The 25,766-nt window shown below is 46.6% G+C and overlaps 2 protein-coding genes across 9 annotated transcripts; both read right to left on the bottom strand.

Annotated features, from left to right (window-relative positions):
- Positions 1-544: 544 nt before the first annotated feature.
- LOC102920010 (uncharacterized) lies at positions 545-14,442 on the bottom strand. Of its 6 annotated transcripts, XM_076570750.1 has the most exons (6): positions 14,173-14,442; positions 12,189-12,281; positions 12,019-12,082; positions 10,679-10,805; positions 6,497-6,592; positions 545-3,670 (listed from the first exon to the last, which is right to left on the bottom strand). In XM_076570750.1, the coding sequence occupies exons 4-6, from the start codon at positions 10,710-10,712 to the stop codon at positions 2,040-2,042; spliced, it is 1,761 nt and encodes a 586-aa protein (XP_076426865.1). In that variant the 5' UTR covers positions 10,713-10,805; positions 12,019-12,082; positions 12,189-12,281; positions 14,173-14,442; the 3' UTR covers positions 545-2,039. The 6 variants fall into 6 exon arrangements, with proteins under 6 accessions (XP_076426865.1, XP_076426855.1, XP_076426858.1 ...); XM_076570740.1 differs by having other exon boundaries at positions 10,679-12,082; XM_076570743.1 differs by lacking the exon at positions 12,189-12,281.
- A 1,090-nt stretch (positions 14,443-15,532) lies between these two features.
- On the bottom strand, positions 15,533-25,685 carry Aurkc (aurora kinase C). Of its 3 annotated transcripts, XM_042268293.2 has the most exons (8): positions 22,425-25,685; positions 22,234-22,285; positions 21,856-21,889; positions 21,440-21,631; positions 20,550-20,688; positions 17,965-18,113; positions 16,650-16,824; positions 15,533-15,816 (listed from the first exon to the last, which is right to left on the bottom strand). In XM_042268293.2, exons 3-8 carry the CDS (start codon positions 21,876-21,878, stop codon positions 15,646-15,648), a joined length of 849 nt encoding a protein of 282 aa, XP_042124227.1. In that variant the 5' UTR covers positions 21,879-21,889; positions 22,234-22,285; positions 22,425-25,685; the 3' UTR covers positions 15,533-15,645. The 3 variants fall into 3 exon arrangements, with proteins under 3 accessions (XP_042124227.1, XP_042124202.1, XP_076426913.1); XM_042268268.2 differs by lacking the exon at positions 22,234-22,285; XM_076570798.1 differs by lacking the exons at positions 22,234-22,285; positions 22,425-25,685 and having other exon boundaries at positions 21,856-22,214.
- Between the last annotated feature and the right edge of the window lie 81 nt (positions 25,686-25,766).

Genomic DNA, 25,766 nt, shown 5'->3' with positions numbered 1-25,766 from the left:
AAGCTTTATGTGAAGCATCACATCAATAGACTTCAACTTAACACATTAACATGCCTGATGAATTCCAACACCCAGTAACAAAAATACCCCAGCAAAAGGAAATTTCCTACATTTGATTTAACACCCACACACTCCTTACATTTAGCATCACTTATAAGAAGTGAACACATCAGGAACCAAGTATAGGTAAATTCTCACTAGTTTTAATGTATACTGAAAGTGCTAGTGCAATACAAAGAACAGAAATACAAGCTATATAGATGAAGCCAGGTAGTGGGGGTGCACGCCTTTAATTCCAGCATGTCAGAGGCAGAGGCAGTCAGATTTCTGAGTTTGAGGCTAGTCTGGTCTACAGAGCAAGGTGCAGGACAGCCAGGGCTACCCAGAGAAACCTTGTCTCAAAAGAAAAGAAAAAAGAAAAGAAAAGAAAAGAAAAGAAAAGAAAAGAAAAGAAAAGAAAAGAAAAGAAAAGAAAAGAAAAGAAAAGAAAAGGAAAAAGAAGCTATACAGATGAGAAGGAAGAAAAACTATTTGACTGTTTGCAGACATTTATCTGTTTAATATTTTAAGGATTCTCAAAAATTTTTAAAATGGTTAGAAATACTTCAACAAAGTTGTAGAAGAAAAAAGACCCTTTCTGTACACTATACCAAATTCAATACCATGAAGAAATTCAAAGTTTAAACATCCCAATTATAATTACTAAAAAATAAAAGATATAAATATCCCTTAAAATGTACAGAAGTTATATGGGTATAAACTATAAAAACAGCAATGAAATAAATCAAGGAATACTTAAATGAAAAGACATACCATGTTGCTGAGCTGGAAGATTTGAAACAAAGATATCAATTCTCAACAAACTGATCCACAGATCTAACTCAACTTCTATTAAAATTTGAACAAGATCTCATTTTTTACAAAACCAGAAAGACATACACTGAAATATACAGAGAGATTTAAAAAAATAGTGCTAAATCAATTTTAAATAAACAATCATCTTATCCCATTTTGATACTTACTATATAGCTTCGGCAATCAAGGAATCCAATAATTGGGAATCAATGAAAATTCTAAGTAGTGTTTGGAATGACACAGTTTTTTTTTCAGACAAAATCTTAAGTAGTGCATAAAAAAAGTGGCGACAAAAGTCCTGGGTTTAGTCTCAGGAGCACACACACACACACACACACACACACACACATACACACACACACACATACACACACACACACACATACACACACACACATACATACACACACATACACACACACACATACACACACACACATACACACACATACATACACACATACATACACACACATACACACACATACACACACACATACACACACATACATACACACACATACACACACACATACACACACATACACACACACATACACACACACATACACACACATACATACACACACATACACACACATACATACACACACATACACACACATACATACACATACACACACACACACACACACACACACTGCCTTACCTTCTTAAAGTATTTCATAACTTAAGCTTTCATAGTTCTCATACAACTAATGTTATACTAGAGAAATATGTGGAACAAGGGAAACAATAAGTTTCTAGATTTGTTCTCAATTTTTTAATACTAGACAGCAATGAATATACATACATATTCATAATCTCTCTCTCTGTATATATATAAATAAATGTATGTATGTATGCACAAACACAAGACATATAAAGGGTCATCATCCTTCACTCCTTCACTCTCACCCACATTAGAAATCCATTAGCAAATGACACAGACTTGGCAGGACAGCGTGAAAGCAGTGCTAAAGTTTTTCATCCCTATGCCACCCCCTTTTCACAGACATTCCTGAACTAACACTACACTGCAAAGTAGGGGAGAGATACACCTGGGAAGGTTTTCATGAATGCAAAATAACCCCTGGGTGTCTCTCCTACATTCTCAGGTGGAAAATAATGCTCAATTTCTAATATGTTTTCACAGGACAAGCAACAATCTGCAACAAGTTTTCTCACAGTGAAGACACTTTCAGGGTTTCTCTTTGGTATGAATTAGCAGGTGCTATACAAGATGTTTCTGCCTGGAAAAGATTTTCCTCAGTGGTTACATTAAAAAAGTCACTTCCCAATAGAAGTTCTTGGATGTCGACAGAAGCCTGCCCATTTGTGAAAGGCTTTTCCTCACCTGCTTCACTGGTAGGGTTGCTCTCACTGTGCATCCTTCGATGGTGAGTGAGGGATGAGCTGCGGCCGAAGGCCTTTCCGCATTCACTGCATTCATAGGGTTTCTCTCCAGTGTGGATGATGGAGTGTCGGAGGAGGTTTGTGCTCCAGCAGAAGGTTTTCCCACACTCAACACATTCATAAGGTTTCTCCCCACTATGAATCCGCTGGTGCCTTGTGAGTCCTGACCTCCGGTTGAAGGCCTTCCCACATTCTATGCACTCATACGGCTTCTCTCCAGTGTGGATGCTGAAGTGTCGAATGAGGTCAGCTCTGTTGCTAAAGGCTTTCCCACATTCTCTGCACGCAAAGGGTTTTTCTCCAGTGTGGGCCCTTTTATGCAAGATGAAAGTGGAGCAGTGGGTGAAGGCTTTTCCACACTCACTGCACACATAAGGCTTCTCCCCAGTGTGAATGCGCTGGTGCCTCTTGAGGTACGACCTGTGGTTGAAGGCTTTGCCACACTCGAGGCACTCAAAGGGCTTCTCCCCAGTGTGGATCACATAGTGGTGGATCAAGGCTGCACTCTCACAAAATGCTTTCCCACACTCACTGCACTCGTACGGCTTCTCCCCAGTATGAGCCCGTTGGTGCCACAGGAGGTAGGACCTGTGTTTGAAGACCTTGCCACACTCAAAGCACTCGTACGGGTTCTCCCCACTGTGGATGATGTAGTGTCGAATGAAGCCTGGCCTGTCTCGAAAAGCTTTCCCACATTCTTTACAAACGAAAGGTTTCTCTCCCGTGTGGCTCCTGTTATGTAAGACAAAAGTAGAGCGGTGTGTGAAAGCTCTGCCACATTTATCACACTTATAAGGCTTCTCCCCACTGTGGATCCGCTGGTGCTGGGTAAGGTGGGATTTGCGGCTGAAGGCCTTCTCACACTCCATGCACTTATAGGGCTTCTCCCCACTGTGGACCATGTGGTGCTGAAGAAGGTATGTGCTCTTGCTGAAGGCCTTCCCACACTCCTTACACTCATACGGCTTCACTCCAGAGTGACTCCTCTCATGGCGAGCAAGGAGGCGCTTTTTGCTGAATACTTTGCCACAATCATGACATCTAAAGACTCTTTCCTCCTCCTGAATTACAGGGTCCTTATCTGACTCATTCGAGGGGCACTTACTGACAGCACTTTCTGAAGAAACGTGCTTCTGTACAACCTCTGAACACATGTCTTCAGCTGTCCCTAAGCTATCACGTCCAAGGCTGACTTTCCCAGGAGGCAGCTTGCTCTGAGGCTCTATCCCTGTTTGAAAGTGTCCTCGCTGCATTTCTGAAGAACCAATCTGACCAGGAGTTTGCACTGACTGCCAGTCCTCTGAGGCTTCTTTGGTCAACTTGCCCTGGAGTGAGACTCCCTTAGATAGGGCTGGCTCACAAGGGGTAAGTTCGGCGGCCTTGGTTTTTCCATTGTTACCTGAAATAAGCAACACACATCAGAATAACAGAAACAAGAAAAAATCAAAGTGCCGTGTTAAAGAAAAACATCAGACTTGAAACAGTACGTTGAGATCTATTAACCCTGGTTTGTAAATTTTTGTGATTCTTGAATTCTTGACTCTTAAGGGGAGACCAAATTGAAAGTCTAGATGATGGGAAAGAGAGTCTAGGGTAGACACTCTCAATTTTTGACTTAAGAGGCCAGCCTGGTCTACAAAGCAAGTTCCAGGACAGTCAGAGCTGTTACACAGAGAAACCCTGTCTCAAAAAAAAAAAAAAAAAAAAAAAAAAGCAAATAAAAACAACAATAACAAAAAAAAGAGTTCCTGATGAAAGGGAAAAATCAGTAGCCATCTTGAGAGACCCTTCCCCTTCCCCTCCTCCAAAGGTATTTGCTGACCAGCAGTTTTAGAAGTGACCAGAAGTCGAACTTAAAAGGCTGGGACAATAAATCTATGTATCCTGGACTTGGCAAAACAAGACATGGGGAGTAATGGGCTCCACTGACCTCGGAGGAGAGTAGGACTGGAACAATAAATCTGAATGTATATATCCTGGGTTCAGCAAAAGCAGGACATAGGGAGTAAAAACTTAGGTCTCTGTAGATACCCTGAATCCTGTTAGCCATCAGTGACCTCATGCTTGTAGTTCAGGCAGTAATTTCAAAGAACTGCCTCACCCCTAGCCTCCTCGTCCAATCCCAAGCCACATGTAAACCTTTCCTATATAAACCTCTTAAAGTGAGTGCTCGGGGCTGTTCTCCTCCACCTGCTGTGGCTGTGTTGGATGTTGGATGTGGACCAAGCTTGCTTGTTTTGTTAATGAAAACCCCTGTGTGCTTGCATCAGATAATGGCTCTGTGGTGGTCTTGATTGGGGGGTCTTGTGACCTGGGCACAACACTGACTTAGTATTTCCATAAAGGCAGCTCATTCTCTGGCTGGGCGGTGGTGGTGGTGGTGGTGGTGCACGCCTTTAATCCCAGCACTCGGAGGCAGAGCCAGGCGGATCTCTGTGAGTTCAAGGCCAGCCTGGGTTCCAAGTGAGTTCCAGGAAAGGCACAAAGCTACACAGAGAAACCCTGTCTCAAAAAAGCAAAAAAAAAAAAAAAAAAAAAAAAAAAAAGGCAGCTCATTCTTAGCTCCTAAACAGTAGCCCAGGGGCTAGTGAGAAGGTTGCAGGGTAAAATCGACTGCCACCAAGCCCGATGACCTCAGGAAAGAACTGACTCCTGACAGTTGTCCTCTCATCTTCAAACACGTTCTGTGGCACATATATACATGATGAATGCACACACATACAAGAAATAGAAACAACGATAGTCTGCTGTCTCCCAGCACATCAGGAAACCGGGATAAAAGGATCACAAGTTTGAGATCAGCCTGGCTATTTACATAGACAGGTTGAGGGCCAGCCTGACTTACCTATAAAAACACTACTTCAAGTTCTGCAAAAATATACTTTTAGCACATATAACTAATGAAGTATTATGAATGTGGACTGGGGGGGGGGTGTGACTCAGTAGTAGGCACTTACTAGCATGTCTGAGGTGTTTGAATGAAAGAAAAAAAAAGAAGAAAAAATGTGCAAAGAACTCTGAGTTAATAATGTTTAAAAAAACCTCACTTATCTGAATTATTTCACAGAAGACATAGAATTGCCAAAAATCTTTTAGTAAGCCACTAACCCCTCATTCCTAATGAGAAAAAATGAAATACTATGGTGTCCCTATCTAATAGCAAAACCTGAGAAGCACCCACCCTTATAGCATCAAGTGCTGGATAGGCTACGGATCAAAGCAGGACACGCATGCGGACTGGTAAAGAACTGCTTGCTAAGTGTCAATGAGTGAAAGACGAGCAACGGGGTTAGACAGAGCACAGCTCCAGAGTTCCGAAAGAAACATGAGACTGGAAGGAAATTCCCCACCTCAAAACCAGGGCCAAAAACAGGCCCAATGATTCAAGAAACCTACCCGCCATGGAATTCCAGAAAACAGCCAACCCCCATCACATATCCACAGGAAATCTGGCTTACATTCATCCTGTGGTTTATAAAAAACAAACAAACAAACAACAGTTTCTGCCCTTCCTCCCTCCTTACTCTCCACTACAAAAACTAATTCTCAGACCCTGCACAAACCCTTCTCCTGTACCCTCAGATACTGAGGCACAGGGCTTGGGAGCACCAACCTCTCAGACCAGTAAGGGCTGCTCTTGCTATTCTGAGGTCGAACTGAGTCTATTCTTTCCCATTCCCCCATGAGTAAACTTCTTACAAGACATGCTTTGCCACAGTCACCTACACAACACGAAAGGTAAAGCTTACATTTTGGTTCGTGTTTGGAGACAGGCTCCCACTGGGCAGCCTTGGACGGTCTGGAACTAGCTATGGAAACCAGGCTGGCCTTGAACTCACAGAGACCCACCTGCTTCTGCATCACACACACAAAAAAGCTTCCTTTGATGTGTCGCTTTCTTGTCAATCCCCAGTATGAAGGAAAACAAAAGAGGGCTCAGGAGACGACTCAAGTGGGGAAGGAGCTTGCAGCCAAGGCTAATAAACCAAATTTAATAAGCAGACTCCACATAGTGGAAAGAGAGAACCAACTTCCAGCTCCTACAAGTCGTCCTCTGACTCTCATATGTACACTGTGGCATATATATGCACATACACACAGAATAAAAAAGGAAGGAAAGAGGAAAAAGAAAGGAAAGGGAGGGAGAGGAAAATGAGGTAGAGGAGGAGGAGGAAAGAGAGAGAAGTCTCCAGGAGACTCCACTAGTCCTGACCATGTCCCTTACCTGCATGGATGCTTGGGAAAAGGTCTTTCATCACTGGCCACAGCTCCTGCCCATGCTCCAGTCGACACATCAGCTCAGGTCTGGGAACAGGATACCCTTTGAGGAGAGAAAGATGGACTCATGAATTTTTTTTTTTTTTTTTCTGTAAAGAGATGAAGAACCTCAATGTCATCTGGGACTTCAGGACCATAATTTGGCCTTGGAATGAAGCTGCTCTCAGCAATATCAGTGAAGTTAGCATGTGACTTGGAAACTTAAGAGTATGCTAAAATCTGTAAAAGGTATGCCTGGTAAGACAAGACTATAATCCAGCTACTAGAGAGGCTGAGGTAAGCGGACAGCAAGGCCAAGCTGGCCTGGGAAACTTGATGAGACCTTGTTTTCAAACACAAAGGAGGGCTAGGGACACAGCTCAGCGGCAGAGTGTTTGTGGAGACTGTGCAGAGACAAGCACACCCCTTGAACTGAGGGGGGGGGACCAAGTATTTTTATGCAGGTTAGTGTTCGTCAACGTGACACAAACCTAGACATATTTGGGAAGCCAAACCTCCAAGGAGAAAAATGCCTCTAGCAGGATGGCTTGTAGGCAAACCAGTGGGGCATTTTTACACTAGTGAAGATGTGGGAGGTTGTGAGTGGTGTCACCCTTGAGCAGGAGGCCTGGGTTCAATAAGAAAGCAGGCTGGGCACCCATGGGGAGCAAGCCAGTAAGCAGCACCCTCAGTGGCCTCTTCATCAGCTCCTGCCTCCTGGTTCCTGCTTGAGTTCCCATCTTGGCTTCCGCTGATGAGAGACAATAACCTGTAAGCCAAATGAACCCTGTCCTGCCCAGGCTGATTTTGGTCATGGTGTTTTATCACAGTAATAGAAACCATAACTAAGACATGTTCATAACCAATATTGATAGGGCATCTCAGGGATGTATATTAGGTTAATCCATGACTGAAGAATATTTAAGGGAAAATTTAGGAGTAAAACTGGCATATTCAAAACATCAAGTATTTTCACTTAAAACAGGAATGAGCCGGGCGGTGGTGTCGCACGCCTTTAATCCCAGCACTCGGGAGGCAGAGCCAGGTGGATCATTGTGAGTTCAAGGCCAGCCTGGACTACCAAGTGAGTTCTAGGAAAGGTGCAAAGCTACACAGAGAAACCCTGTCTCGAAAAAACCAAAAAAAAAAAAAAAAAAAAAAAAAGATTATTAATTCATTTTCCTGTGTACAAAGAAATTCTTAAAGCTGGGCAATAATAAAAATCAGAGTCTGGCTGTTGGCTCATACTTTTAATCCTAGTATTCAGGAGGCAGAGACACATAGATATCTGTCAGTTCAAGGCCAGCCATCTGAATACTGAATTCCAGGCCAGCCAAAGCTACACAGTGAGACCCTGTCTAAAAAAAAAAACCAAACATACAAAAGGAACAAGCTTGAAACTGGTAATGGTTAGCCCTAAAACATCAGTGTGTTGGCTAGTTTTATATCAGTTTGACACAAGCTAGAGCAGTGGTTCTCAACCTTCCTGATGCTGCGACCCTTCAATACAGTTCCTCATGTTGTGTCCCCCATCCATAAAATTATTTTTGTTGCTATTTCATAACTGTAATTATGCTACTGTTATGAATTATAATACAAGTATCTTACGTTTTCTGATGGTCTTAGTTCACCCCTGTGCAAGGGTTGTTCAACCCCAAAGGGGTCTTGAACTGCTGAGCTACAGTCAGTGGAGAGAAGGGAACCTCAACTGAGAAAATGCCTCCATAAGATCACGCTGTAGGCAAGCCTGTAGGGCATTTTCTTAATTAGTGATTGATTGAATCCATTGTGGGCAGGGCTATCCCTGGGCTGGAGGTCCTGGGTTCTATAAGAAAGCAGGCTGAGTAAGTCATAGGAAGCAAGCCAGTAAGCAGCACTCCTCCATGACATCTGCATCAGCTCCTGCCTCCAGGTTCCTGCCCTGCATGAGTTCCTGTCCTGACTGCCTAAAATGGACTATGACGTGGAAGTGAGCATAAGCCAAACAAAGCCTTTCTTCCCCAGCTTGCTTTTGGTCATAGAGTTTCATCTAAGCACTTAGTTAAGACAACTGGCATTTGGGAGGCTGAGGCAAATAAAAGAATCGCCACAAGTTAGAGGCCGAGCTGGGTTAGACACTAAGTTCTATGCCAGCCTGGGCTATAAAGTGAGACCTTGTCTTAAAAAGCAACATACTGGGTGTAAGTGGCCCATTCCTTTATTTCCAGCACTCAGGAAGCAGAGACAAGCGGATCTCTGAGTTCAAGGCCTGCCTGGTCTACACAGTGACCCTGTCTCAAAACAAACAAAAACGTATCCCCAAAATAAAAATAAACAGGGCAAGGTAAAGGTGCTTACCACCAAGCCTGAACCGGACCCTGAGGATCAATGTAGCAAGAAGTGAGTCCTCACGTTGTCCTCTGAGCTCTATGTATCATAGCATAGGTGTGCATACACACTAACACAGTATAATTCTAGCACTTTGGAGACGAAGACAGGATAATAAGGAACACAAGGTCATCCTCAGCTATATAATGAGTTCAAGGCCAGCCTGGGCTGCATGAGACCAGACCACTTTATAAAAGACAAAAATCAAGTCTATTTAGCTCAGTTTAGAAGCAAGTCTTTCCTGCATCCCCTCTTCCTTTCCTTTCCTCTGTTTCCCCTTTTTTCCTCCCTTTACTAGGGTCTCTCTATGTCTCCTAGGGTGGCCCCAAACTCCTGATCCTGTTGACTTGGGTTCCCAAGTGCTACGATTATAGGTAGGTGTGAGCCACCACACTCATCGGTACTGATGTTCTATAACCCACTGTAACTAAGGCCATGCCAGAACCACAGCGATAAGTACATTAACCCCTGGAAAGGACAGTGGCTCCAGGAACTTTTGCTTCTCTCCTTCCACATTTATGTGGGTCATGGAGTTAGCACTAGCCACAGAGGGCTGGAGAGATGGCTCAGTGGTTAAGAGCATGTACCGCTCTTCCAGAGGACTTGAGTTTGATTTCTAACACCCATGTCTCATGGCTCACAACTTCTTGCAATTCCAAGTCCAGGGTCATTCAGTACATCCAGCCACCTCCAGCACCTGCACGCATGTACTGACACACTCACATATGTAGGAGACACGAGGTCCTTGTGCTCACAGGTAAGTACTAGGGAAACCAGGAATGTTAAACATGCAGGGCTGTCTCTTCAAAGAAAGAGATGCATGACCAGTTTTCCACCCAGAAGCCTGGGAGTGAAGGTGGTTATAGCCTGGTGACCTTGGTACTATCTGTGTGGCCAGGCCACACCTGGCTCCCCCAGACTCACATGTTTATCTCAGTCAATCTACAGTGCTATCTTCTCCCAGACCCTTATCATGAACTGTTTACCTTGAGCCTGCTTTCTTAGTAAATCCACTGATCTTCATGGAAGAGGTCACATGTACTTTACAAAGAGTTTTGATGCAGTCGTGCCTAAGATTTATTGTGCATACAGAATCAAGTATCACCAGGGAATATTCTTCTAAATTGTACAGTACTTTAATATGCCTAAAATAAACTGCCTGGTGTCAAACTCGCACAGTTTGAACCAACACCAGCCACTGAGTCATGTTGAACCAGACTTCCTTCTTGACTCATTAGCATCAACTCTCTGCTGGCCATGGTGTTTGCAGGTACTCATGTACACATACAAATGACTAAAAATAGTGAAAATAAATCTGGTGAGGGAAAAAAGCACTACCTCAAGAAGCTGGAAACTCTACCTCTGGGTTCAACGAAATACCACTTTCTTTCCACTGCCATCCTCTCTGTATTACCCTTGGAGCCTAAAGGTACTAGGTTTCTGGCCCAAAGAAATACAATATGCCGGGCGGTGGTGGCGCACGCCTTTAATCCCAGCACTCGGGAGGCAGAGGCAGGAGGATCTCTGTGAGTTCGAGGCCAGCCTGGACTATAGAGTGAGTTCCAGGACAGGAACCAAAACTACACAGAGACACCCTGTGTCGAAAAACAAAACAAACAAACAAACAAAAAAAGAAATACAACATAGGAAAGGATGAGTCTAGAAAAATGTCTGAAGCAGTGGGAAGACAAGAAGGTGGGCTCAGAGGATCTCTAAACCATCAAGGCCTGGATGAAAACATCAGATAACCCATCCCCTGGAAATGGGAGGTCACAAGACTTACCCAGAGAGACGAGAAGCCCACGGTTTTCCAGCATCACCTCCTGGTACAGGGTCCTCTGAGCTGGAGCCAGCTGCCCCCACTCCTCTTGGGTAAAAATTACAGCCACATCCTCAAAGGTGAAAGCCACCTGAAAAGTCACTAAATGCATTAGTGTTGGCCTTGGGAGGCTCGGTAAGATGTCATGTGTGCATTGCTCAAAAGGTATATAAAGAAATGAAGGCCCAAACCACACAGCACATCCTGAAGGTCATGCTGTTTCCTGGCTCCACGGGGAGAGATGTGCTGTCGGGGCATGTGATGGCAAGATTTCATCGACAACCTGAAGAGAGGCTCAAGGAGGGACTGTCTAGATCCGGCTGGCCTGTGGGCTTGTCTGTGGGAGATCATTTTGATTATGTTAAGGTGGGAAGACCCAACCTAAAAGTGATTGACACCATTCCTTGGGTTTGTGCCCTAGACTGCATATAAAAGGAGGAAGTGGAGTCACTGAGTTGTGTATCAGGAAAAGGCCAAGCTTTACAACGTATCTATCCCCTGGGACCTTAAATAGCAAAAGGCAAGAACCCAACTCCCAGAAGTTGTCTCCTCGTTTCTAAATGCAAACCCTATACATACACACACACATACATAAATGAGTAACATAACTTTCCAATAAATAAAAATAAGTGCTGGCCGTGACCGCACACACCTTTTAATCGTAGCACTTCAAGAAGCAGAGACAGACGGGTCTCTGTGAGTTCCAGGCCAGCCAGGGGCTACTTGGTGAGACCCGGCCTCGAGAACAAATGAACGGAGAAAAGGGGAGGCGCACACGCGTGCGTGCACCTATGGCTCTCTTTTTCTGACCATGAACACGCTGTAACCAGTTCTCTCAAACTCCTGCTGCGGTTGACCTCCCTGTCGTGACAGACCCGGGACTGTGAGCCAAATAAACCCTTGCTTCCCTCAACACCTTTGTCAGGGTATCTTATCCCAGGAACAGGAAACAAAGCTAAGACGAAGACCGGGCATAATTATGCCAGTGTGAAGGGCAGCAACCCCCGACTCAGGAGCTCTTAGAAAGTAACAAACAAGCTCTTAGAAAGTAACAAACGAGGAGCACCGACTGTGGGTTGTGGGAGAGGTTCTGTCCGGGGTATCGCAGGAGCGACAAAACAATGACAATAACAATGGAACCGATACCAACAACGTTAAGGACAGCAATCCTTGGGCTTCACTGGTCCCGCTAGTTTCCTGCCCATGCTGAATGCTTCACAAGTCCTCAGTTCTGAAGTCAGACTCCTAGAGTTTCAATCCAAGCTCCTGAAACTACCACTCGAGAGCTGTGCAACATCAGGTACCTCACTTCATCTCTGAGCCTCCATTTCCAGATCAATACAGTAATTCTCACTTCATCGACAACAGCTATGGGGGGGGGGCGGGGGACAAAACAGAAAAAGGTAAACGTGGGTAAGAAAAAAACAAAAACAGCCATGAGATTGAGATGAGACTTTTGAAAAATAAAGCATACCACACTTGAGCCGGGCAGTGGTGCTGCACGCCTTGTATCCCAGCACTCAGGAGGCAGAGGCAGGTGGGTCTCTGAGTTCGAGGCCAGCCTGGTCTACAAAGAGAGTTCCAGAGCACTCGGGGTTATTATGCAGAGAAACCCTGTCTCAAAAAACAAAACATACCACACTGTTCTAGTTTCCATTAACTTCTACAGCATGTGGTCCCCTATATATCAGTGACTTAGGGCTAAAAGCGGTCCACAAATTCAAGAAGGGTTTCATATCTTTGCTTGTGTTTGTTAAGACAAGGTCACACGTCATCCAAGCTAGTCTCAAATTTGCTATGTAGCCAGGGCTGACCTTGAACTCCCAATCCTCCTGCTTCTGCTCTCCAGTGCTGGGACTACAGGAATAACTAAATGAGAGTGCTATCTGGGCAAATGAGATAGTCTGGAGGGGGAAAGTACTTTCCCCCAAGCCAGGGCACCTGAGTTCGAGCTCCAGAACCCATATAAAAGTAAGAGAGAGCCAATTCCGGAAAACTGTCCTTTGACCTCAAACTCATTGCTCGCACATGAGTGGACACAAGCTTGCACACAATCAAACACACACACAATTTTATATTTTTAAAAAGTGACCTCTGAGCAGAAATGTCAGAGCGAATGGTCTTGCAGGGATCTGAGGATGATCTGAGGCAGAGGGAACTGCAAGGGTTAATGACTGGAGAAGTAGAGAGAAGTTTTGGTCAGGTGGGTACACCTGAATAGCAGTGAGCCAGAGGGGAAAAGGAAACAAGATCGTAAGTGGTCAACCAGGAAGAATAAGAGACCTAGAGACCATGTATGTTTGGATTATGAGTTGATGAAAGCCTTTAGCCTGGAGCTTCATTCACCTTTCAGTCCCTTAAATACCTATTGGAGGCCTGATATTCATTCACCTTTCAGTCCCGTATATACCTATTGGAGGCCTGACATTCATTCACCTTTCAGTCCCGTATATACCTTTTGGAGGCCTGACATTCATTCACCTTTCAGTCCCGTAAATACCTTTTGGAGGCCTGACATTCATTCACCTTTCAGTCCCTTAAATACCTTTTGGAGGCCTGACATTCTTGGCATGAGCAAGCTGTAAGGGGCTAACTAGCAAAGGGTCATCCTGGAAACTGAGGGCTATGTGTGTCCTTTATTAGAGGCAGAAACAACTACAACAAGCAGGAACTAGTTATTAAGCCATCCTAGTCATCTGTTGCCTATTGTTACAGTTATGTGTAGGACTCTTGATTATCAAGAGAAATAGTCATCTGGCTAACTGTAGATATGACTTACAGGCTGACTTCCAAGGTGTTTTGTTACAGAAAAGGTGGCAGGTTGCTCAGATTATGGCTCAAAGTCCTACTTCTTTAGGTATGGCCTTCACTGTCCATGTGTATAAATGACCCTCTCGGGTACTAAGTGAATAAAAAAAGAAAGGAAAGGAAAGGAGATGACAGTTCCTAGGTGTGGTAGAGGAGAAAGTTTATTATGGATATGTGGAGGAGCGTAGCTAGAGACAGGGACATCACAAAAAGTCCAGAGTGGATATGACCCTGAGCCATGTGAGGAGAGGGAGGGAGACCAGGTGCAGCAGCAGTCAGAAGCCCAAAACAAGAGGGGTAACCAAAATGGTTGGATTATATAGGGACGGTGAACTGGGGGAAGGGCGGCCCAGCCCCTGGACTGGAGGTGTTTAGGGTGGAGGGCAGGTACTCCAACCAAGAGGACCCTGTAACAGGTAGGGACTGAGGGATGCTGGAAGAACCTGGCAGCCAGGTCCGCTTTGGTGTTAAATAAGCACCTCAGTCGTTTGTCCCAGGTTTGAGACCTAACACCAAGACTGGAGATGAATTGGGTGACCATCCAGAGCCACTTTTCCTAAACAAGCACAACTACAAAGACAAACCGAGAGGCTCTCTTGACAGACAGGCTTTCCGAACCGAGGAGACGTCAAACATCTCCGTCAACCCACCTGCCCGGCGTCCACAGGCGCGGACGCCATCCTGAGACCCCCGTGGGCTGTGAACCCGGTGGACCCCGTGGGCTTCGTGCAAGGTCTCCCGGGCAGGAGACCTTGGCTGACGGCGGCTCGGTTCACCGCCTGATGTCCAGGATTGCCTGTCAGAGGAGACGCCCCTCAGGCCCTTTAGGAAGGCTGCTAGGATTTCCACAGCTGGCCTGGACCACACCGTCGTGCCAGAATGACATCACGGCACGGGGACAGTAAGTCCCACCGCCAGGCTCCTCGACTATATTAGGCTTTTCATTTGCCGAGCAAGCCGCCTGACTCGTGTGCTGTGCCTTCTGGGTAATGTAGTTCTTCCTCTGCTGCCTACCCCTCTCTCCTCCCACCCCCTCCCCATCCCCCATTGGAGTGCTTTGGTGTTTTCCTGGACTATAGACCCAGCGTTGTGTCTTGGACATACCTATTGTTATTATCTGACATTGTTTCACTTTTAATTTTTGGGACGGTCTCAATAAATTGGCCAGGTTGGCCTTGAAATTCCTGGACAACCCAGGCAGGCTTTGATATCGTCCTGCCTCAGTCTCCTGAATACTTAAGAATGTAGGCATGGGTCACCAGGCCTGGCTTCAGACTCACCCCGTAACAATGCACACAGCTTGGGAGGATTCGGGCACTGGGTGAGACTGCCATTTTTTTTCAATATAAAATGTAGACTCGAGGGGGTTGAGGGTGGGTCTGCAACCTTGGCCAAAAATCTGGGCAAATGTAAAGATGAGAAGAAACTGGGCACTCTGGAGGACCCCAGACGTCTACACATATACCGACTCTCCTTATCCACCCCCTTTTTCACTTATTACTTATTTTGTATATGTGTGGGTGCGGGCGTGGCTCTGTACATGAGTGGAAGTACAAGGATTACGATCCCCACCACCCTGGTACAAGCTGGGCACAATGATGTGCATCTGTGATCTTAGCGCTGGGGAGCTGGAGATAGGATACTCAGTGTTCCCTGACCAGCCAGTCTAGCCAAATCAGTTGAGTTTCATGTTCAGTTCAGAGACCGACCATCTCAAAACATGAGATGAAAGCCGGGCATGGTGGTGCACGCCTTTAATCTCCAAACCTGGGTGGCAGAGTCAGGTGGATCTCTAAGTTCGAGGCCAGCCTGGTTGACAACTGGAGTTCCAGGATAGCCAAGGCTGTTAACACAGAAAACCTGCCTCGAAAAAAACCAACCAAACCAAAAATGAGATGGAGGGCAATAGAGTATCTACCTGATGTGGACCCTTCGCCCTCACCCCCGCCTCCACCACACAGTTAAGACAAAAGAGTCTACCAAATTGACGTACCAACTCACACAAACAAAAAGATATTAAATCAGGTTTAATTAGCATCTTCAATGAGAAAACAAGCAAAACAGATGAGGTAACAGAGCCTGGAGAGCTCCCTTGAATAACCGCAAAGGAACAGGGGCAGGGCTCAGGAAGCAGGCTGACTACAAGGAGGCAGGATCCTACGAGAGTGGGCCCGGACCCAGGGGTGCTTCAGGATCTGAGCCAGGTCCAGCCGATCGGAGGGATGGTACCTCAGAAGCTTGGAGATCAAGTCTTGGGCCCCCACAGGCACTGAATGAGGAAACCTCAAATCCACCTAATGAGGCCGGGGAAGAAGAATGAGAATCTAGTTAATCTCTTTGCTTAGTTCTCTCCTTGTTCTGTCAGTCTCTTCAGGGTACCTGTGGTGATATTTTATTTGTGCTTTAACAAATAAAGCTTGCCTGGAGATCAGAGGAAAAAGCCAGCCACTATATTAAACATAGAGGCCAGGCAGTGGTAGCACAAGCCTTTAAACCTAGCATTTGAGAGGCAGAGATTTATCTAGATCTCTGTGAGTTCAAGGCCATCCTGGCCCAAAAAGACACTGTCTCAAAAAAAAGCTAACCATAACACAAATTGCTAAACAGTCTTATTAATTAAAAAAAAACAAACAAACAAGGGGTTGGGGATTTAGCTCAGTGGTAGAGCGCTTGCCTAGCAAGCGAGAGGCCCTGGTTTCAGTCCTCAGCTCTGTTAAAAACAAAACAAAACAAAACAAAACAAAACACCTGGAGCCAGGTATTGGGTTGAAAGCTGAAAGATCAGAGAGCAAGCCAGCCACGTCTTACGTCTAGGAACTCCTCAGCCCAAGAGCTCTATCACTTCCTGTCTGTCTGTACAGACCTCCAGACCTCTGCAGTTAACTAGTGATAGGATTAAAGGCATGTGTGCCACACTGCCTGGCCTCTGTCTGTCTAATCTAGTGGCTGTCTCTGTCCTCTGATCCCCAAATAAGTTTTATTTGTTAGAGCACAAATAAAAACTACCACCACAGGTACCCTTCTGGCTATAGCAGATATAGTGTTTTGCAAACACTCCAACCCTCAAAGACCCAGGAGCTCTCACTGTCTGCCTCCCTGATGAATGCCACACATGTGGCCATCTCACCTTGAGGATGCGTTTGTATGTCTCACTGTGAGTGCTACTCTCGAAGGGTGGATTTCCCACCAGCAGCTCATAGCAGAGCACCCCAATACACCACAGATCCACCTTCTCATTATATGTCCTCCCTTCGATCATTTCTGGGGGCAAGTAGTCCAGAGTCCCGCACATTGTCTTTCTCCTAGGGCAGGACAGAGAAGGGAGTGCTGTGTGTGTGCATAGACTCAGAATGAGGGAAATCCACGCCCCGTCCCACTCAGCTTCCAAGGAAATGGGAGACCTAGGGACATCCTAAAGAGCCCCCTCCTGGGCAGGCAGGGTTTCAGAAACACCACTGTTAATATGGATCAAGATTCAGCGCAGCCGTGGCAGGTGGCTCCATGGGTAAAGTATGTGCACTGAAAGCCCCGAGGACCAGAGTTCTATCCCCAGAACCCACATAAAGCTGGGTGCACGTCTATAGTCCCAGGGCTCTGAGAGTGAGATGGGAGGCAGAGGAGAATCCCTGGAAGCCTGCAGGCCAGTAGGCCAGCTTGCCTGACTATGAGCAGCCAACAAGAGACCCTGTCTCAAATAGAATGGAAGGTGAAGAGCCACACATGAGGTTGTGCTCTGACATTCCCCCATACACACACACAACATGGCACACATGTGCCTGCACTCATACATGTGAACACACGCCCAGACTTTTAAGATTCAGGGAAGGCAGATATAGTGGTGCACATCTCTAATCCTAGCACTTGGGAAGGTTTAGGTAGGAAAGAGTACTATGTGTGTGAGGCTAGAATGACTTACAGGCCAGACACCATGAGAAACTGTTAATCAGAAGGGGGGGGGGGGCTGTTCTTCTAAAGGACCCTAGATGGATTTCCCAGCACCCACATGCCTGTGTGTGTGTGTGTGCGCGCGCGCGCGCGCGCGCGCGCGCGCGCACACACACACACACACACACACACACACACACACACACACACACACAACATTCGGTGTCTCTATTGCTCTCCAGTTTGTTCCTTGAAGGCAAGGTTTCTCACTGAACCTAAACCAGTCATTTTTGCCAGGCTGGCTGCCAGCAAGCTTCCAGGATCTGCCTGTTTCTACCCCTCAATTTTGTGTTTACACAGGAAGTGCTCTTACTCAGAGTCACCACTCCACCCAATTCTTTCAGTCTGCCAATGCACTTTAAAGGTCTGCATTTGGAAAAGACCGTGTCCAAATACAAGCCCCTGTTTGAATCTGGGTCTTACATGTGAGAAGAATTCACCCAGGTGAAAACTCCTCAAAGGTTTGAGGGTCCCCCCCACCATCCCATGTGGCCTACCTGAGAGAGGGGGTATGCACAGACCAACCAAAGTCTGCGATCTTCACCTCACCCCTGAACCCCAGCAGGAGATTCTCCGGCTTGATGTCCCTGTGAATCACCTTCTTCTCATGACAGTAGGTCAGGGCATCTGCCAACTCCTCTATTATCTGTGTGAACAAAAGCAATCTGGTGGGGGAAAGACTTTTACAGCCTCCCTGCGAGGTAGAATAGGCATTATGAATTTTAAGACCGCAATGGAAGCTCACTTCTTGAGGTAATTCCAATATTTCCTTTTTTTTTTTTTTTAAGATTTATTTATTTATTATGTACAAAGAAGAGGGCACCAGATCACATTACAGATGGTTGTGAGCCACCAAGTGGGTGCTGGGAATTGAACTCAGGACCTCTGGAAGAGCGGTCGGTGCTCTTAACCTCTGAGCCATCTCTCCAGCCCCCAATATTTCTTGGTGTGCATACACATGCATATGTGGAACCCAAGGACAGTCTTCAGTGTGGCTCCTTATTGTCCACCCACCTTGTCTGTTGTTTTTAAGACAAGGTCTCACTGTATAGCCCAGGTTAGCCTTGAACTCATGAGCTCCGCATGCCTCTGCTTCCTGAGTTTAGGATCAAAGGTATGTACCGCTATGCCCTCTTGGTTCCCCAATATCTTTAATATAATACCATGGTTATAGCTTTGAATGGACACTGAAATGGACTGGTCCTCCTCGTGAACTTGGCAGAACAAGTAGCCAGATACAGAACCTGTGCTTAGCCAATCAGAACATTCCCCAAAGAATCGGTCTCAAGGGAAGGCTACAGGAATCATTCATTTTGCTGTCCAGTTGACCCAACTACTGCTGATGGGATAATGTCTGCTTATGGCTTCCCTTTCAGCGCCCTATAAATTTCTAGGTAGCTTTTTTTTTTTTTTTTTTTGAGACAGGGTTTCACTATGTAACCCTATTGGCCTAGAACTTGATATGAACCAAGCTGACCTTGAACTCCTGATCCTTCTGCCTCAGCCTTCCAAGGGCTGGAATTAAAGGTCTGCAAAACTACATCCAGCTAGCCTTCCAATATATGTTTGTTTATGGTTCCATTTTCTGTATGACAGAGTTGGACCTTTTATATACTATTCTTATTACATTTATTTATTGTTTTTTGTGTGGTTGTATGTATGTGAGTGCATGCACAGGTCCCAGGCTACCTTCTGGATTTGATCTCTCCTTTTACCATGTGGGCCCCAGGAGGCCAAACTTACATGATCAGCCTAGGCAGCAAGTATACATACCCCCTGAGCCAGCTTTCCAACCTAAGTTAGAATCTGATGCTGGGTAATAAAGACTCCAGGTATGGTGCAGTGGCCAGCTGTCAGGTATCAGAGGCAAGAGGATCTCTGAGTTTGAGGCCAGTCTGGACTACATACAGCATTCCAGGTCAAGGCTACTGTCTTAGTTAGGGTTTCTATTGCTGCAATGAAACACCATGACCAAAGAGCAACTTGGCGAGGAAAGGGTTTCTTTGGCTTACACTTCAGCATTGCTGTTCATGACTGAAGGAAGTCAGGACAGAAACTCAAAACAAGGCAGGATCCTGGAAGCAGTAGCTGATGCAGAGGCCATGGATGGAGTGCTATTCACTGGCTTGCTTCCCATGGCTTACTCAGCCTGCTTTCTTACAGAACCCAGGACCAGCAGCCCAGAGATGGCACCATGGTCTGGGCCCTCCCCCATTGATCACTAAATGAGAAAATGCCTTAGAGCTGCATCTCAAGGAGGCATTTTCTCAGCTGAAGCTCTGTCCTCTGATGACTCTAGCTGGTGTCAAGATGACACACAAAACCACCCAGCTAGTTGAGCCCCTTTCTCAAAAAAATAAAATAAAATAAAATCCAAACTATGAACACTAGTATTCTAGAACTACTACCCAGGGCCACACACAAGAAACTGGACCACCAAGTTATATCTCAGCACCCCAGAAAAAAAAAAATTTAATGGAAACAGTCCAAAGCTGGGTGTGGTGGCAGATGTCCGTCTTCCTAGCAACTCAGGATGCTGCAAGTTCAAGCCAGCTTGGGCTATACAGGAGTTCCAAGTCATTCTCGGCTATATAGCAAGTCCCTGCCTCAGGAAAAATACAGCAATCTGAGCCAGGCATAATGGCCTATGTCTATAGGACTTGTGAAGCTCTCCCAGGAGAATCACACATTTCAGATCAGCCTGGAGATTCTGGGAAAGCCTGAGCTAGCCTGGGTTACAAGATTCCCCCAACTGAAAAAAAAAGGGGGTGGTGGTGGTGGTGGTGGAATGAAGGCCAGCAAGATGGCTCAGTGGGTAAGGAAGCTTTGCTGTGCAAGCCTGGTGACCTGAGTTCCATCCCCGTCTCCCATGCAAAGGTGGAAAAAAGAAAGCAGACTCTTCCCCTCCAAGCTGTCTCATGACTTCCACATACGCAGCACTGTGGCATGTATGTCTCCCCCCCCCATATCACACACAAACACACATAGTGAATTAAGAAAAAGTGGGAAGGGGATATTGGCAGGCGCAAGAAATAACTCATCATCACAGGCCGAGCCCCGGCCCCAGAGCTGCCGCCCTCACCGTGGCTGTCCGCTGCTCGTCTAACGTGTGGTTCCTCTGAAGCTCCTTATAGAGCTCGCCCCGTGGGGCATATTCCAGGACTAAGTACACCCGGCGAGCATCGTGGAAGTAGTTGTACAGGCGCAGGATATTCGGATGTCTGAGGGAGGGATGGAGCATCAGGGCAGATGGCATGGCGAGCACAGGCGTTTTACTAATGCCAACCTAAGTTCCACCCCCAGAATCCACATGGCAGAGGGGGAGAACCAACACCTGCAGGTTGTTCTCCACACTGTGACACACGGGGCCCACGTGCCACCCCACCCCAATTAAAAAAAAAAAAACAAAAACTACTTTTACCTGGGTGGGGGTGGCGCACACCTTTAATCCCAGCATTCGGGAGGCAGAGGCAGGTGGATCTCTGTGAATTTAAGGCCAGGCTGGTCTACAAAGCGAGTTCCGGGGCAGCCAGGGCAACAGAGAGAAACCTGTCTTGAGAAACAAAACAAACAAACAAAATCAACTATTTGTGTCTCATTGTGTAACCCTGGTTGGTCTTGAACTCACTGTATACACCAGGCTGGCCTTAAACTCAGTGATCTACCTGCTTCTGCCTCCCAGGTGCTGGGGATAAAGGAATGATTAAAAAAAAAAAAAAATGTCACCTGAGGAGCAACAAACGGAGGTCTGACATCTGACCTGCACAAGTGTACACACACAAGACTGGTGTGTCCACACTGGGAGAGAATGTTACATGCTCTAACTGGAATGAGCTACAGAGAAAAATCTTCAAGGTGAAAACAAAGTTCTTATTTGGGGCTCGTGGAGAAGGCCACGTTCAGGTCAGGCCAGCAAGAGGGAAGCAGGAGCTTGAAATTCCCAGCTGGGAGTCCCGCACAGACCATGCTTACTGTAGGTGCGCCTGGATCTCCACTTCCCTTCGAAGCTGGTGCTCCAATCCCTCCTTCTCTATCTGGGACTTGAAGAGGACCTTCAGGGCCACAATGAAATGGTTTTCCTTGAGCCGAGCCAGGTACACATTGCCAAATTTCCCCTTGCCCAGAGGACGCCCGATTTCAAAGTCATCGATGGTGAAAAGCCTCCTGAACAGAAGGAAGAGATGACCACATCTCAGAGACTAGGAGAGTTAGGGACCCCCAACTACTTACTCCCCCGCTTCCTCATTCACTCTGCTCCCAGGCCCAGCACTGGGAGTTCAATGGGGGAAAACAGCATCTTAGATTCATCAGCCAAAGCTCCACTGGCCCAGCTTGCTCTTCACCCGAGTGAGTCTTCTTTCTTCTAGATACCGTGGCGAGGCACTCACCTGGTTGAGGTGCTGGGCTCCATCTGGCCAGTGGCTAAAGGAAAGAGGAAAAAAACCCCTGCAATCCTTGTCTGTGGGGGGTGGAGGTAGGAGGGTCACAAGTTCAAAGTCACCCTCCGCTACATAGCAGCTTTGAGGCCACTTGGGCTCCAAGAGACCCTGTCAGAGACCGCGGGATGGAGAGGTTAAGAATATAAGAGAAGTGTGGGGGAGGGAGGGAGGGAGGAGTTGGAGGAAGGGACAAGGAAGGGAAAGAGGAAAAGAGGGAGGGGAAGGAGAAAGAGAAGGACTGCAGAAGGACAGGAAAGCGGGGAGGGAAGACCGAAGAGGAGGGGCCGGAAAGGGAAGGCTGAAATCTCCAGTGCCCATGCAACCCACCTGACGGCGGATCCAAGTCCTTTCTGCCCTTCCTCTCTCTAGTATCCTGTTTCTGTTTAAGACAGGGTTTCAAGGTAGTCCAAACTGGCCTCTAACCGCGTCCATCCCCTGCCTCGGCCTCCCCCGTGTTGGGATGGCACACACCAGCTACCACCACCCTGGTTTTGGATCCCGGTTCCTATCCCTCTTACTTGTGGGCGAGGCTGTCCCCGAGGGAGGTCACCGTCTCGGCTAAACTCTGGGGAAGAGGTGATCGCAAGCTGAAGTACCGCTGGCTGCTTGGGTCCAGGGGCCCCTGGAAAGGGGTGGGCGAGCAACGCTCCGGCTGCGGCCTCTCCAATCGCCCAGAATGCCCCACCACGCCCAGGACACCGGCGACGCACCTAGCAGCAAAATCCGCTGGAATAGCGGCGCTCAAGCCGTTTGTAGAACGCGCCTGGTCCGGGACTAGCAGACTTCGCCTGATCCCGGTTGGTTGATCTTTCTGACGACAACCGCATACCCAATAGGGTAGAGCCCCGAGGGTGCTCGGCCAGTAGGATGGTGGGGGCGGGACCAGAGGGTCTCTGGGAGCCTAAAGTCTCCGGGAAGGAAGGTACGTAAGCGAGGTTTGCAGAGATCAGCAAGCGGCGCGGTGGGTGTGTCAGTGCCCGTACAAATGAATGTCCATCAACTTCAGGGACCTCGCTGTTAGAAATACTAAATGTGTGTCTTTTCTGTAAGTACTATAAAATTTGCGTTTATTAAGATAGGGAGTTAAGGGTTAGGCATTTAGCTCAGTGGTAGAGCGCTTGCCTAGCAAGCACAAGGGTTCGGTCCTCATCTCCAGAAAAAAATAAATAATAATAATAATAATAATAATAATAATAATAATAATAATAATAAAAGATAGGGAATTAAAACCTTTAAAAAAAACGTGGTGGTGCACGCCTTTAATCCCATTGGGAGGCAGAGCCAGGGGGAATCTCTGTGAGTTCGAGGCCAGCCTGGTTGGTCTACAGAGCGAGATCCCAGACAGGCACCAAAACTACACAGAGAAACCCTGTCTCGAAAAACAGACAAAAACAAAAACAAAACAAAACAAAACAAAACAAATCCCATCCATGTAGGGCGGTGGTGGAGCACGCCTTTAATCCCAGCACTCGGGAGGCAAAGGCAGGCGGATCTCTGAATTCGAAGCCAGCCCGGTTCCAGCAAGTCCCAGGACAGCCAGGGTTATACAGAGAAACCCTATCTGGAAGAACAAAACAGATAAACGAAAATCCTGCCTACTCTGTACTTTTGTTCAAGTGTTTTTGTTTGTAGTTTTGTTTCCACCACCACGCTTTTTCCCCCTCGAGACACAGTTGCGTTATGTAGCTCTGGGGTCCTGATGCTCATGTAGACCAGGCTGGCCTCGAATTCACACGGAGATCAGCCTGCCTCTGCCTCCCAAACCCTGGAATCAAAAGCATGTGCTCCACTACACCTGGCCTATCCAAGTGTTTTAATTCTCCCTTCCTAGTAAAACTTTTGTTTACGCAAAGGCTCACTGCTTTCTTAGGAATTTGATGACCTGGAACAGTAACCCATCACTTTCCTCTATTTCTTCTTTTCAGACTATCCAATTTGAGTAAGATTGCAAAGTCTAACCCCAGCCAATGGAGGGGGGGGGCACACAAATACAATAACAACAAAAAACACCACCTGAGTGAGAATGAAGAAGCAATTACATTTCTTGTCTGTGTGGGATTTTCCAAGCCCACCCAATTAATCAAAAGTGTTGGAACCAGGTCCAGGAATGGAGCGGAATGAGAATCCTTAGTGCTTGTGAGAACACTCCAAGGAAACGAGTCTTGTGACCTCAGGAATTATTCTTGGCATGTGTTTTCGTGCCCCTCCCAGGTGTAGTGGATAGGAGTGAGTTTACCTCAAAAACACTTCAAATTGAATTCGTTCAGACCAGGAACAAGACAAATTTTGCAGCACATCAATTGAAACCACAGCAAGATTGCCCGAGAGGTGGTGGTGCACGCCTTTAATCCCAGCACTTGGGAGGCAGAGGCAGGTGGATCTCTGAGTTCAAGGCCAGCCTGGTCTACAGAGCGAGTTCCAGGACAGCCATGTAAAAAGACTGTCTCAAAGAAATATAGCAAAATGATTTTTGATAGGCAGTGATAACTGCTGTGAACAGAGGAGAAAACCTCTCCAGAATTTACACATACCTGTTGTAAAGGAAAGGAGGAAGGATGGTGTCCCGTGTGGTGCTGGGAATTGAACACAGGCTTGTGTTACACTCTATAGATAAGAAACCCCTGGCTCTCCATTTATTTATTTGGTTTTTTGAGTCAGGGTTTCTCTGTGTAGCTTTTGGAGCCTGTCCTGGAACTTGCTCTGTAGACCAGGCTGGCCTTGAACTCACAGAGATCTGCCTGGCTCTGCTTTCCAAATGCTATGATTAAAGGCATGTGCCACCGATGCCCCACTCCATTTATTTATGTTTAAAAATTCTTTTTATTAATTTTACTTACATGTATTTTGCCTGCATGTATGTCTATGTGCCACATGGCTACACTATGCCCTTGGGAACCACAAGAAAGCATTGGATCACCTAGGAGGAGAGTTACAGATGTTGTGAGCTGCCACGTGGGTGCTGGGAATAGAACCTGGATCCTCTCGAAGAGCAGCTAGTACTTGTAAGCACTGAGTCAATACTCGTGGGTGCGTGCGTGCGTGCGTGCGTGCGTGCGTGCGTGCGTGCGTGCGTGCGTGTGCGTGTGTCTGTACCGAGGCCTCATTCATGATAGTCAAACATTCTCAATGACACACATCCCCAACCCTTGTCCTCTTAATTTTAAGTAAGACAGATTGTCTTCCTTTTCCTTAAACATAGATTACCCATGTAAGTTACTTATGAGGCAGGATAGACTGACAAGCATTAGCCAAGCCTCCTTTGTGGGGCAGGTCTGTAATCCCACCTATTGGAGAAGCTGAGGCAGCAAGATAAAAAGGTCTCGTGAGAGGGCCGAGTGGATACAAGTGCTTGCTGCCTGGTCACCTGAGTTAGACCACAGGAACCCACTTGTGGGAGGGGATAATCCCACAGAGATGTCTTCTGACCTCCACACACCACCTTGGCACATGCACCCACATGCAACACACACACACACACACACACACACACACACACACACACACAAATAATTTGTTTTTAATGTGTTCAGATGTTTTGCCTGAATGTGTTTGTGCACCACATGCATGACTAGTGCCCGAAGTGGCCAGAACGGGTTTTCTGATCCTGTGGTGAGCAGCCACGTTAGTGCTGATAATTAAATCAGGGGCCTCTGGAAGAGGAGACAGGGCTCATAACTACGGAACCATCTCTCCAGCCCCATGAAAGCAAGAAAGAAAGTTCAAGTCTAGCCTGGGCAACTTAGTAAGAACCTGTCTCAAAAGAGAGTTAGGAGGTCAGGGTGTAGCTCAGGGTGCGGTGCTTGCCTAGCAGGAGCACCATAGTAACTCAACAGCAACAAATGAGCAGAGAAGACACAAAA

This window comes from Peromyscus maniculatus, chromosome 1, assembly GCF_049852395.1.
Source record: "Peromyscus maniculatus bairdii isolate BWxNUB_F1_BW_parent chromosome 1, HU_Pman_BW_mat_3.1, whole genome shotgun sequence".
Taxonomy (NCBI): Eukaryota; Metazoa; Chordata; class Mammalia; order Rodentia; family Cricetidae; genus Peromyscus; species Peromyscus maniculatus.
This window is presented reverse-complemented; position numbering and strand designations above follow the sequence as displayed.

Bases quoted from the DNA above. Each gene is read 5' to 3' on its own strand.
- LOC102920010 (XM_006980009.4), bottom strand. From the start codon at position 14,202: ATGGCGTCCGCGCCTGTGGACGCCGGGCAG. The intron at 10,806-14,172 runs GTGGGTTGACGG...GTGACTTTTCAG, and splicing joins CGCCTGTGGACGCCGGGCAG to GTGGCTTTCACCTTTGAGGA. The intron at 6,593-10,678 runs GTAAGTCTTGTG...CTCTCCTCAAAG, and splicing joins TGGGCTTCTCGTCTCTCTGG to GGTATCCTGTTCCCAGACCT.
- Aurkc (XM_042268293.2), bottom strand. From the start codon at position 21,878: ATGGAGCCCAGCACCTCAACCAG. The intron at 21,632-21,855 runs GTGAGTGCCTCG...CCTTCTGTTCAG, and splicing joins GAGCCCAGCACCTCAACCAG to GAGGCTTTTCACCATCGATG. The intron at 15,817-16,649 runs GTGAGATGGCCA...CGGCCTCATTAG, and splicing joins CATACAAACGCATCCTCAAG to GTGGATTTGAGGTTTCCTCA.